General features: G+C 49.5%; 1 protein-coding gene across 3 annotated transcripts in view; it reads right to left on the bottom strand.

Annotated features, from left to right (window-relative positions):
• The window catches only part of khk (ketohexokinase), a 298,699-nt gene that overhangs the window by 284,809 nt on the left and 1,088 nt on the right, over positions 1–12,802 (bottom strand). Inside the window, exons 2-6 of one of the 3 annotated variants that reach the window (XM_072440075.1) lie at positions 7,759–7,875; positions 6,503–6,637; positions 6,146–6,274; positions 5,795–5,867; positions 5,171–5,317 (exon numbers count right to left, since the gene is read on the bottom strand). In XM_072440075.1, coding sequence (XP_072296176.1) covers positions 5,171–5,317; positions 5,795–5,867; positions 6,146–6,274; positions 6,503–6,637; positions 7,759–7,875 — 601 coding nt within the window. The remainder of the gene's footprint in view (positions 1–5,170; positions 5,318–5,794; positions 5,868–6,145; positions 6,275–6,502; positions 6,638–7,758; positions 7,876–12,802) is intronic. The other 2 variants (XM_072440076.1, XM_072440077.1) reach the window with 2 other exon arrangements.

Here is a 12,802-nt window from a genome sequence, read left to right as displayed (position 1 = left end):
GCGTCCTACATGTGTCATGTCCACATGTGTCGTGTCCACACAGCGTCCTACATGTGTCGTGTCCACACAGCGTCCTACATGTGTCATGTCCACATGTGTCGTGTCCACACAGCGTCCTACATGTGTCGTGTCCACACAGCGTCCTACAAGTGTCGTGTCCACATGTGTCGTGTCCACACAGCGTCCTACATGTGTCGTGTCGTGTCCACACAGCGTCCTACATGTGTCGTGTCCACACAGCGTCCTACATGTGTCATGTCCACATGTGTCGTGTCCACACAGCGTCCTACATGTGTCATGTCCACATGTGTCGTGTCCACACAGCGCCCTACATATGTCGTGTCCACACAGCGTCCTACATGTGTCGTGTCCACATGTGTTGTGTCCACACAGCGTCCTACATGTGTCGTGTCCACACAGCGTCCTACATGTGTCATGTCCACATGTGTCGTGTCCACACAGCGTCCAACATGTGTCATGTCCACATGTGTCGTGTCCACACAGCGTCCTACATGTGTCATGTCCACATGTGTCGTGTCCACACAGCGTCCTACATGTGTCGTGTCCACACAGCGTCCTACATGTGTCATGTCCACATGTGTCGTGTCCACACAGCGTCCTACATGTGTCGTGTCCACACAGCGTCCTACATGTGTCGTGTCCACACAGCGTCCTACATGTGTCGTGTCCACACAGCGTCCTACATGTGTCGTGTCGTGTCCACACAGCGTCCTACATGTGTCGTGTCCACACAGCGTCCTACATGTGTCATGTCCACATGTGTCGTGTCCACACAGCGTCCTACATGTGTCATGTCCACATGTGTCGTGTCCACACAGCGCCCTACATATGTCGTGTCCACACAGCGTCCTACATGTGTCGTGTCCACATGTGTTGTGTCCACACAGCGTCCTACATGTGTCGTGTCCACACAGCGTCCTACATGTGTCATGTCCACATGTGTCGTGTCCACACAGCGTCCAACATGTGTCATGTCCACATGTGTCGTGTCCACACAGCGTCCTACATGTGTCATGTCCACATGTGTCGTGTCCACACAGCGTCCTACATGTGTCGTGTCCACATAGCGTCCTACATGTGTCATGTCCACATGTGTCGTGTCCACACAGCGTCCTACATGTGTCGTGTCCACACAGCGTCCTACATGTGTCGTGTCCACATGTGTCGTGTCCACACAGCATCCTACATGTGTCGTGTCCACACAGCGTCCTACATGTGTCGTGTCCACATGTGTCGTGTCCACACAGCGTCCTACGTGTGTCGTGTCCACACAGCGTCCTATATGTGTCGTGTCCACACAGCGTCCTACATGTGTCGTGTCCACACAGCGTCCTATATGTGTCGTGTCCACACAGCGTCCTACGTGTGTCGTGTCCACACAGCGTCCTACGTGTGTCGTGTCCACACAGCGTCCTACGTATGTCGTGTCCACACAGCGTCCTACGTGTGTCGTGTCCACACAGCGCCCTACGTGTGTCGTGTCCACACAGCGTCCTACGTGTGTCGTGTCCACACAGCGTCCTACGTGTGTCGTGTCCACACAGCGTCCTACATGTGTCATGTCCACATGTGTCGTGTCCACACAGCGTCCTACATGTGTCGTGTCCACACAGCGTCCTACAAGTGTCGTGTCCACATGTGTCGTGTCCACACAGCGTCCTACATGTGTCGTGTCCACACAGCGTCCTACATGTGTCGTGTCCACACAGCGTCCTACATGTGTCATGTCCACATGTGTCGTGTCCACACAGCGTCCTACATGTGTCATGTCCACATGTGTCGTGTCCACACAGCGCCCTACATATGTCGTGTCCACACAGCGTCCTACATGTGTCGTGTCCACACAGCGTCCTACATGTGTCATGTCCACATGTGTCGTGTCCACACAGCGTCCAACATGTGTCATGTCCACATGTGTCGTGTCCACACAGCGTCCTACATGTGTCATGTCCACATGTGTCGTGTCCACACAGCGTCCTACATGTGTCGTGTCCACATAGCGTCCTACATGTGTCATGTCCACATGTGTCGTGTCCACACAGCGTCCTACATGTGTCGTGTCCACACAGCGTCCTACATGTGTCGTGTCCACATGTGTCGTGTCCACACAGCATCCTACATGTGTCGTGTCCACACAGCGTCCTACATGTGTCGTGTCCACACAGCGTCCTACATGTGTCGTGTCCACACAGCGTCCTACGTGTGTCGTGTCCACACAGCGTCCTACGTGTGTCGTGTCCACACAGCGTCCTACGTATGTCGTGTCCACACAGCGTCCTACGTGTGTCGTGTCCACACAGCGTCCTATATGTGTCGTGTCCACACAGCGTCCTACATGTGTCGTGTCCACACAGCGTCCTACGTGTGTCGTGTCCACACAGCGTCCTACGTGTGTCGTGTCCACACAGCGTCCTACGTGTGTCGTGTCCACACAGCGTCCTACGTGTGTCGTGTCCACACAGCGTCCTACATGTGTCATGTCCACATGTGTCGTGTCCACACAGCGTCCTACATGTGTCGTGTCCACACAGCGTCCTACATGTGTCATGTCCACATGTGTCGTGTCCACACAGCGTCCTACATGTGTCGTGTCCACACAGCGTCCTACAAGTGTCGTGTCCACATGTGTCGTGTCCACACAGCGTCCTACATGTGTCGTGTCGTGTCCACACAGCGTCCTACATGTGTCGTGTCCACACAGCGTCCTACATGTGTCATGTCCACATGTGTCGTGTCCACACAGCGTCCTACATGTGTCATGTCCACATGTGTCGTGTCCACACAGCGACCTACATATGTCGTGTCCACACAGCGTCCTACATGTGTCGTGTCCACATGTGTTGTGTCCACACAGCGTCCTACATGTGTCGTGTCCACACAGCGTCCTACATGTGTCATGTCCACATGTGTCGTGTCCACACAGCGTCCAACATGTGTCATGTCCACATGTGTCGTGTCCACACAGCGTCCTACATGTGTCATGTCCACATGTGTCGTGTCCACACAGCGTCCTACATGTGTCGTGTCCACATAGCGTCCTACATGTGTCATGTCCACATGTGTCGTGTCCACACAGCGTCCTACATGTGTCGTGTCCACATGTGTCGTGTCCACACAGCATCCTACATGTGTCGTGTCCACACAGCGTCCTACATGTGTCGTGTCCACATGTGTCGTGTCCACACAGCGTCCTACGTGTGTCGTGTCCACACAGCGTCCTATATGTGTCGTGTCCACACAGCGTCCTACATGTGTCATGTCCACATGTGTCGTGTCCACACAGCGTCCTACATGTGTCGTGTCCACACAGCGTCCTACATGTGTCGTGTCCACATGTGTCGTGTCCACACAGCATCCTACATGTGTCGTGTCCACACAGCGTCCTACATGTGTCGTGTCCACATGTGTCGTGTCCACACAGCGTCCTACGTGTGTCGTGTCCACACAGCGTCCTATATGTGTCGTGTCCACACAGCGTCCTACATGTGTCGTGTCCACACAGCGTCCTATATGTGTCGTGTCCACACAGCGTCCTACATGTGTCGTGTCCACACAGCGTCCTACATGTGTCATGTCCACATGTGTTGTGTCCACACAGCGTCCTACATGTGTCGTGTCCACACAGCGTCCTACGTGTGTCGTGTCCACACAGCGTCCTACGTGTGTCGTGTCCACAGCGTCCTACATGTGTCGTGTCCACATGTGTCGTGTCCACACAGCGTCCTACATGTGTCGTGTCCACATGTGTCGTGTCCACACAGCGTCCTACATGTGTCGTGTCCACATGTGTCGTGTCCACACAGCGTCCTACATGTGTCGTGTCCACACAGCGTCCTACATGTGTCATGTCCACATGTGTCGTGTCCACACAGCGTCCTACATGTGTCGTGTCCACACAGCGTCCTACATGTGTCGTGTCCACTCAGCGTCCTTTTATGACGAATGCATCGCATTTTGCGATACCGCTTATTCTGAACCCTGTATGTGTGTGTGTATATGTATGTGTGTATATATATATATATATATATATATATATATATATATATATATATATATATATATATGACGAAAAGTCACAAAAATGTTCACACCTCTAATAATCGTGCCTCTACATTTACCTCTGGCTATTTCCCTTTTCTATAATTAAAGAATTTGCTCGTCAGCCCCAAATGTACCAAAAATACATTGAGAGATGGGAAATGACCCAAAAAAAATCTGATCGTAGAATCATGAAATTTGCCGCAGAGGTAGATGGTGACAAGAGAAGAAAAAAATATTATCACGGTAACGCCGTCCGCCCAACCAAATGTCGGCCATATTGGTTCAAAAATGGCTAAGCATGACTCGGGAGTTTTTCCAAACGTGGTACTTTTATGAACTCCTCCCCCTCAGGGCGTTGGCCCAAAAAAGCTGAAATTTGGTGAAAATGCTACTGAGGAGTGGGACATCAAAAGTTATTCAAATGACTTTTAGCTATAATTTCAGAAATCTCCCAAATTTTACATTTCTGCCGTTTGCGCAGATAAAGTCCGAATTGCGTCAAATTAGAATCAGTTGTTAAACTCTTTGCCCTAAACCTACTTGAAGTGAAATAAATGAATTTGGCGCCACAGCGCCCCCTACAGATTTTATATGGAGGTTAAATGTTTAGTTTTGCGAAATTTGACACAAAACTCAATTTTGGCCCCATCAAAAAAGTCAATGACTCGTGTCATAATTGTTACGGCTTTGCCAACAATGACTGAAACCTCCCATGTTATTCCAATGGGGAAATCACAAGAACATGTTTACACTTTAGACTTTCACAAACTCCTCCCCCTCAGGGCGTTAGACACATTAATCTGAAATTTGGTGAGACTCATCTTCAGGGGTAAAGGTTATACACATTTTTATTCTAAGAGTCACATTCTCTGTGCGGCAAAGCTGCACATTTTATAAAGAATTCAAAATAAAATGTCTTTTTGATGCTAAAACAAAGGGGAGAAGATCGTCACAGATTCAGCAGTAGATGTAATAAATGGACAATTGGGGCGCGTTAGCCCCGCCCCCTCCTCTTGTGGCGTGGCGGCGGTGTGGCGAGGGCCGATCATTGCCGCTTGCGGCTATATTTATTTATTATTTTTTTAAAGATGTGAAATTGCACACGCACCACGTCGGCCATGTTGAAAAGCACGTACAGTTCTTCTCTGATCTTCTCGATCTCCACAGACACAGTGATGTGTTCGTCCTCAGGCACAGACCTGTTCCACAGCGCCACCTGCTGGATGATCCTGGCCTGTTCCAGCGCATTTCTGCCCTGAAAACACACACATTACACCAGTTAGTCCTGTCACAGGTGCTCCGCCTCCTGAGCCTCTGATGTGGGTGTGTCACAGGTGCTCCGCCTCCTGAGCCTCTGATGTGGGTGTGTCACAAGTCCTGCTCCGCCTCCTGAGACTCAGGTGTGGGTGTGTCACAGGTGCTGCTCCGCCTCCTGCGCCTCTAATGTGGGTGTGTCAGTGTGTGAGGGGGGTGGCTAAAGCTAGTGTGTGTGAGGGCCGTGGCGTTTGAACCTCTCTTTATGTCTTGCTAATGCTAATGCTAATGTCAGATGCTTTATGACCTGGAAACATCAGATTGTGGCTCTTGACAAAGCGAGTGCCGTGCGGCCATAAACAGTAAACAGCTGTTGCTAACGTGCTTTGCTAGCTTTGTGTTGCTAACACAGCCATAAACAGGAAACAGCTGTTGCTAACGTGCTTTGCTAGCTTTGATCTAATTGGTTTTGTTTTACCTCAAAGTGGATCCAGTGGAAACGTCGGAGGTCGACTTTTGAGAAATCCTCCAGAGAAACGTCAGGGAGGTTTCTGCAGAGGTGAGGTCATGTTAGCTTAGCTATGTTAGCTTAGCTATGTTAGCTTAGATTGTCCCAAGTTTCCAAATCACAATTGAGCCCAAAATGGATGATATATTGACACTTTTAATGACGCCATGTTTGAATCACACATGATCAGACTTGATTGGACAGTGGATTAAACCCCGCCCTCATTTTAATTTAATCACATTAATTAATGTTCTAAGCTCTGATTGTCCTCTGATTGGCCATGGTGAGGGCTGGAGGCGGGGCTGGGGGCGGGGCTCTTACGTATCGTGCAGAACCACAGTCCTGCTGCCGTTTGGAGGACACACAATGCAACAAGCCACTGGAGTTGAACCTTCGACCCAAACCAGCTCCGAGCCAACGGCAAGACGGGCGAGGTCCCCCACGATGAAGCTGCAGAGACACACCACAGGGGGCGCTACAGAGACACACCACAGGGGGCGCTACAGAGACACACCACAGGGGGGACTACATAGACACACCACAGAGACACCCCACAGGGGGCGCTACAGAGACCCTGATCCTCTTCGCTGTGAGTTCCACATCAGCACTAACTGACGCCTCAGATTTTAGAGGCGGGGCTTAGGCACTATCCAATCACAGCGTCCTCAGTCGTTTCACCTGTTCATGTGCAGAATGGTGCGGGAGCCGTTACTTCGGTTGCCGATGACGACGGAGGTAGGAACTACGCACTGAGCATGCTCCGTGACCAGAGACACGTCGATCTGGAACTTCCTGAAGTCTTCCACAATAAAACTACAAAAACACAATAAAACTACAAAAACACAATAAAACTACAAAAACACTGCAGGGTTCAGTAAGCCCCACCCACTGGGCGGAGCCTCCTGATAATAACCTGTTCTGTTTGTTTATTAAATTTTGTTACCCTCAGTCCTGTAATGTTGTATATTACATATATAAATACTGTTGTATATTACATATATAAATACTGCTGTATATTACATATATAAATACTGTTGTATATTACATATATAAATACTGCTGTATATTACATATATAAATACTGTTGTATATTACATATATAAATACTGTTGTATATTACATATATAAATACTGCTGTATATTACATATATAAATACTGCTGTATATTACATATATAAATACTGTTGTATATTACATATATAAATACTGTTGTATATTACATATATAAATACTGCTGTATATTACATATATAAATACTGCTGTATATTACATATATAAATACTGTTGTATATTACATATATAAATACTGTTGTATATTACATATATAAATACTGCTGTATATTACATATATAAATACTGTTGTATATTACATATATAAATACTGTTGTATATTACATATATAAATACTGTTGTATATTACATATATAAATACTGTTGTATATTACATATATAAATACTGCTGTATATTACATATATAAATACTGCTGTATATTACATATATAAATACTGTTGTATATTACATATATAAATACTGCTGTATATTACATATATAAATACTGTATTACTATAAAGTCATTGTCTTCAAGAGAGTCTCTGCTGAAGCAAACTACAAAAACACTTCATAAATCTATATATAAAAAAAAGGAAAACTACAGGAAGCACATGAGGTTGTCGTAAAGTCTAGAGACACCATGGTTCTGTTGCTGTGGCAGCTGCGGCGGCCATCTTGTGACTGTAAAAACAGGTGATAAAAGCCTAGACTGCAGTGTTTAAGTCACATATAGTATATTTGTGTCCGAATAATGCAGAGAACTTCTGCATTTGAACAGAACTCAGAAGTTATTACAGAACCAGAACCAGAACCAGCTCAACAAATGTGAGCACATTCCACTGGACCTGGTTCAGGCCCGGTTCAGGTCTGGGTTTACACTCACTCTGAGACCGGTCCTGGACTTATTGATCCCATGAACGAGGTCTTGGTCCCGAGCAGAGACAGAACGGAGCAGGAGTTTGAGGCGTTTCCTCCTCTTTGCCAACGCTGAGACACACACCTGCAACACAACACACACCTGAGACACACACCTGCAACACAACACACACCTGAGACACACACCTGCAACACAACACACACCTGAGACACACACCTGCAACACAACACACACCTGAGACACACACCTGCAACACAACACACACCTGAGACACACACCTGCAACACAACACACACCTGAGACACACACCTGCAACACAACACACACCTGAGACACACACCTGCAACACAACACACACCTGAGACACACACCTGCAACACAACACACACCTGAGACACACACCTGCAACACAACACACACCTGAGACACACACCTGCAACACAACACACACCTGAGACACACACCTGCAACACAACACACACCTGAGACACACACCTGCAACACAACACACACCTGAGACACACACCTGCAACACAACACACACCTGAGACACACACCTGAGACACACACCTGAGACACACACCTGCAACACAACACACACCTGAGACACACACCTGCAACACAACACACACCTGAGACACACACCTGCAACACAACACACACCTGAGACACACACCTGCAACACAACACACACCTGAGACACACACCTGCAACACAACACACACCTGAGACACACACCTGCAACACAACACACACCTGAGACACACACCTGCAACACAACACACACCTGAGACACACACCTGCAACACAACACACACCTGAGACACACACCTGCAACACAACACACACCTGAGACACACACCTGCAACACAACACACACCTGAGACACACACCTGCAACACAACACACACCTGAGACACACACCTGCAACACAACACACACCTGAGACACACACCTGCAACACAACACACACCTGAGACACACACCTGAGACACACACCTGAGACACACACCTGCAACACAACACACACCTGAGACACACACCTGCAACACAACACACACCTGAGACACACACCTGCAACACAACACACACCTGAGACACACACCTGCAACACAACACACACCTGAGACACACACCTGCAACACAACACACACCTGAGACACACACCTGCAACACAACACACACCTGAGACACACACCTGCAACACAACACACACCTGAGACACACACCTGCAACACAACACACACCTGAGACACACACCTGAGACACACACCTGAGACACACACCTGCAACACAACACACACCTGAGACACACACCTGAGACACACACCTGAGACACACACCTGCAACACAACACACACCTGCAACACAACACACACCTGAGACACACACCTGAGACACACACCTGAGACACACACCTGAGACACACACCTGCAACACAACACACACCTGAGACACACACCTGAGACACACACCTGAGACACACACCTGCAACACAACACACACCTGAGACACACACCTGAGACACACACCTGAGACACACACCTGCAACACAACACACACCTGAGACACACACCTGAGACACACACCTGCAACACAACACACACCTGAGACACACACCTGCAACACAACACACACCTGAGACACACACCTGCAACACAACACACACCTGAGACACACACCTGCAACACAACACACACCTGAGACACACACCTGCAACACAACACACACCTGAGACACACACCTGAGACACACACCTGAGACACACACCTGAGACACACACCTGCAACACAACACACACCTGAGACACACACCTGAGACACACACCTGAGACACACACCTGCAACACAACACACACCTGCAACACAACACACACCTGAGACACACACCTGAGACACACACCTGAGACACACACCTGAGACACACACCTGAGACACACACCTGCAACACAACACACACCTGAGACACACACCTGAGACACACACCTGAGACACACACCTGCAACACAACACACACCTGAGACACACACCTGAGACACACACCTGAGACACACACCTGCAACACAACACACACCTGAGACACACACCTGAGACACACACCTGAGACACACACCTGCAACACAACACACACCTGAGACACACACCTGAGACACACACCTGCAACACAACACACACCTGAGACACACACCTGCAACACAACACACACCTGAGACACACACCTGAGACACACACCTGAGACACACACCTGCAACACAACACACACCTGAGACACACACCTGAGACACACACCTGCAACACAACACACACCTGAGACACACACCTGCAACACAACACACACCTGAGACACACACCTGCAACACAACCCCCGGCACCACATGACTCTCAGTTTTTCTTTTGATCATTGTAGAGTTTTAAATCAGATTCAGGGTTTGTTGTTTTTTGAATTTCCTGTAACATTTGAGGATCTAAAGGACCTGCTTTAGACCTGGTTTAGTCCCGCTTTAGACCTGCTTTAGTTCTGCTTTAGTCCTGCTTTAGACCTGCTTTAGACCCGCTTTAGACCCGCTTTAGACCCGCTTTAGACCCGCTTTAGACCCGCTTTAGTCCTGCTTTAGACCCGCTTTAGACCCGCTTTAGACCCGGTTTAGACCCGGTTTAGACCCGCTTTAGTCCCGCTTTAGTCCCGCTTTAGACCCGCTTTAGACCCGGTTTAGACCCGCTTTAGACCCGCTTTAGACCCGGTTTAGACCCGCTTTAGACCCGCTTTAGACCTGCTTTAGACCCGCTTTAGTCCCGCTTTAGACCCGGTTTAGACCCGCTTTAGTCCCGCTTTAGTCCCGCTTTAGTCCCGCTTTAGACCCGCTTTAGACCCGCTTTAGACCCGGTTTAGACCCGCTTTAGTCCCGCTTTAGTCCCGCTTTAGACCCGCTTTAGACCCGGTTTAGACCCGGTTTAGACCCGGTTTAGACCCGGTTTAGACCCGCTTTAGACCCGCTTTAGACCCGGTTTAGACCCGGTTTAGTCCCGCTTTAGACCCGCTTTAGACCCGCTTTAGACCCGCTTTAGTCCCGCTTTAGTCCCGCTTTAGTCCCGCTTTAGACCCGCTTTAGACCCGCTTTAGACCCGCTTTAGACCCGCTTTAGACCCGCTTTAGACCCGCTTTAGACCCGCTTTAGACCCGGTTTAGACCCGCTTTAGACCCGCTTTAGACCCGGTTTAGACCCGCTTTAGACCCGCTTTAGACCCGCTTTAGACCCGCTTTAGTCCCGCTTTAGACCCGGTTTAGACATGCTTTATACCCGCTTTAGACACGCTTTAGTCCCGCTTTAGACCCGCTTTAGTCCCGCTTTAGTCCCGCTTTAGTCCCGCTTTAGACCCGCTTTAGACCCGCTTTAGACCCGGTTTAGACCCGCTTTAGACCCGGTTTAGACCCGCTTTAGTCCCGCTTTAGTCCCGCTTTAGACCCGCTTTAGACCCGCTTTAGTCCCGCTTTAGTCCCGCTTTAGACCCGCTTTAGACCCGCTTTAGTCCCGCTTTAGACCCGGTTTAGACCCGGTTTAGACCCGGTTTAGACCCGGTTTAGACCCGCTTTAGACCCGGTTTAGACCCGGTTTAGTCCCGCTTTAGACCCGGTTTAGACCCGCTTTAGACCCGCTTTAGTCCCGCTTTAGTCCCGCTTTAGTCCCGCTTTAGACCCGCTTTAGACCCGGTTTAGACCCGGTTTAGACCCGGTTTAGACCCGCTTTAGACCCGCTTTAGACCCGCTTTAGACCCGGTTTAGACATGCTTTATACCCGCTTTAGACACGCTTTAGTCCCGCTTTAGTCCCGCTTTAGACCCGCTTTAGACCCGCTTTAGACCCGGTTTAGACCCGCTTTAGACCTGCTTTAGACCCGCTTTAGTCCCGCTTTAGACCCGGTTTAGACCCGCTTTAGTCCCGCTTTAGTCCCGCTTTAGTCCCGCTTTAGACCCGCTTTAGACCCGCTTTAGACCCGGTTTAGACCCGCTTTAGTCCCGCTTTAGTCCCGCTTTAGACCCGCTTTAGTCCCGCTTTAGACCCGGTTTAGACCCGGTTTAGACCCGGTTTAGACCCGGTTTAGACCCGCTTTAGACCCGCTTTAGACCCGGTTTAGACCCGGTTTAGTCCCGCTTTAGACCCGCTTTAGACCCGCTTTAGACCCGCTTTAGTCCCGCTTTAGTCCCGCTTTAGTCCCGCTTTAGACCCGCTTTAGACCCGCTTTAGACCCGCTTTAGACCCGCTTTAGACCCGCTTTAGACCCGCTTTAGACCCGCTTTAGACCCGGTTTAGACCCGCTTTAGACCCGCTTTAGACCCGGTTTAGACCCGCTTTAGACCCGCTTTAGACCCGCTTTAGACCCGCTTTAGTCCCGCTTTAGACCCGGTTTAGACATGCTTTATACCCGCTTTAGACACGCTTTAGTCCCGCTTTAGACCCGCTTTAGTCCCGCTTTAGTCCCGCTTTAGTCCCGCTTTAGACCCGCTTTAGACCCGCTTTAGACCCGGTTTAGACCCGCTTTAGTCCCGCTTTAGTCCCGCTTTAGACCCGCTTTAGACCCGCTTTAGACCCGCTTTAGTCCCGCTTTAGTCCCGCTTTAGACCCGCTTTAGTCCCGCTTTAGACCCGGTTTAGACCCGGTTTAGACCCGGTTTAGACCCGGTTTAGACCCGCTTTAGACCCGGTTTAGACCCGGTTTAGTCCCGCTTTAGACCCGGTTTAGACCCGCTTTAGACCCGCTTTAGTCCCGCTTTAGTCCCGCTTTAGTCCCGCTTTAGACCCGCTTTAGACCCGGTTTAGACCCGGTTTAGACCCGGTTTAGACCCGCTTTAGACCCGCTTTAGACCCGCTTTAGACCCGGTTTAGACATGCTTTATACCCGCTTTAGACACGCTTTAGTCCCGCTTTAGTCCCGCTTTAGACCCGCTTTAGACCCGCTTTAGACCCGCTTTAGTCCCGCTTTAGTCCCGCTTTAGTCCCGCTTTAGTCCCGCTTTAGACCCGCTTTAGTCCCGCTTTAGTCCCGCTTTAGACCCG

Source organism: Eucyclogobius newberryi, unplaced genomic scaffold (genome assembly GCF_026437365.1).
Source record: "Eucyclogobius newberryi isolate DKJ021-1_F unplaced genomic scaffold, fEucNew1.0.hap1 SCAF_11, whole genome shotgun sequence".
NCBI classification, from domain to species: Eukaryota; Metazoa; Chordata; class Actinopteri; order Gobiiformes; family Gobiidae; genus Eucyclogobius; species Eucyclogobius newberryi.
The sequence above is the reverse complement of the archived record's forward strand: the minus strand, read 5'-3'. Positions and strand labels throughout refer to the sequence as shown.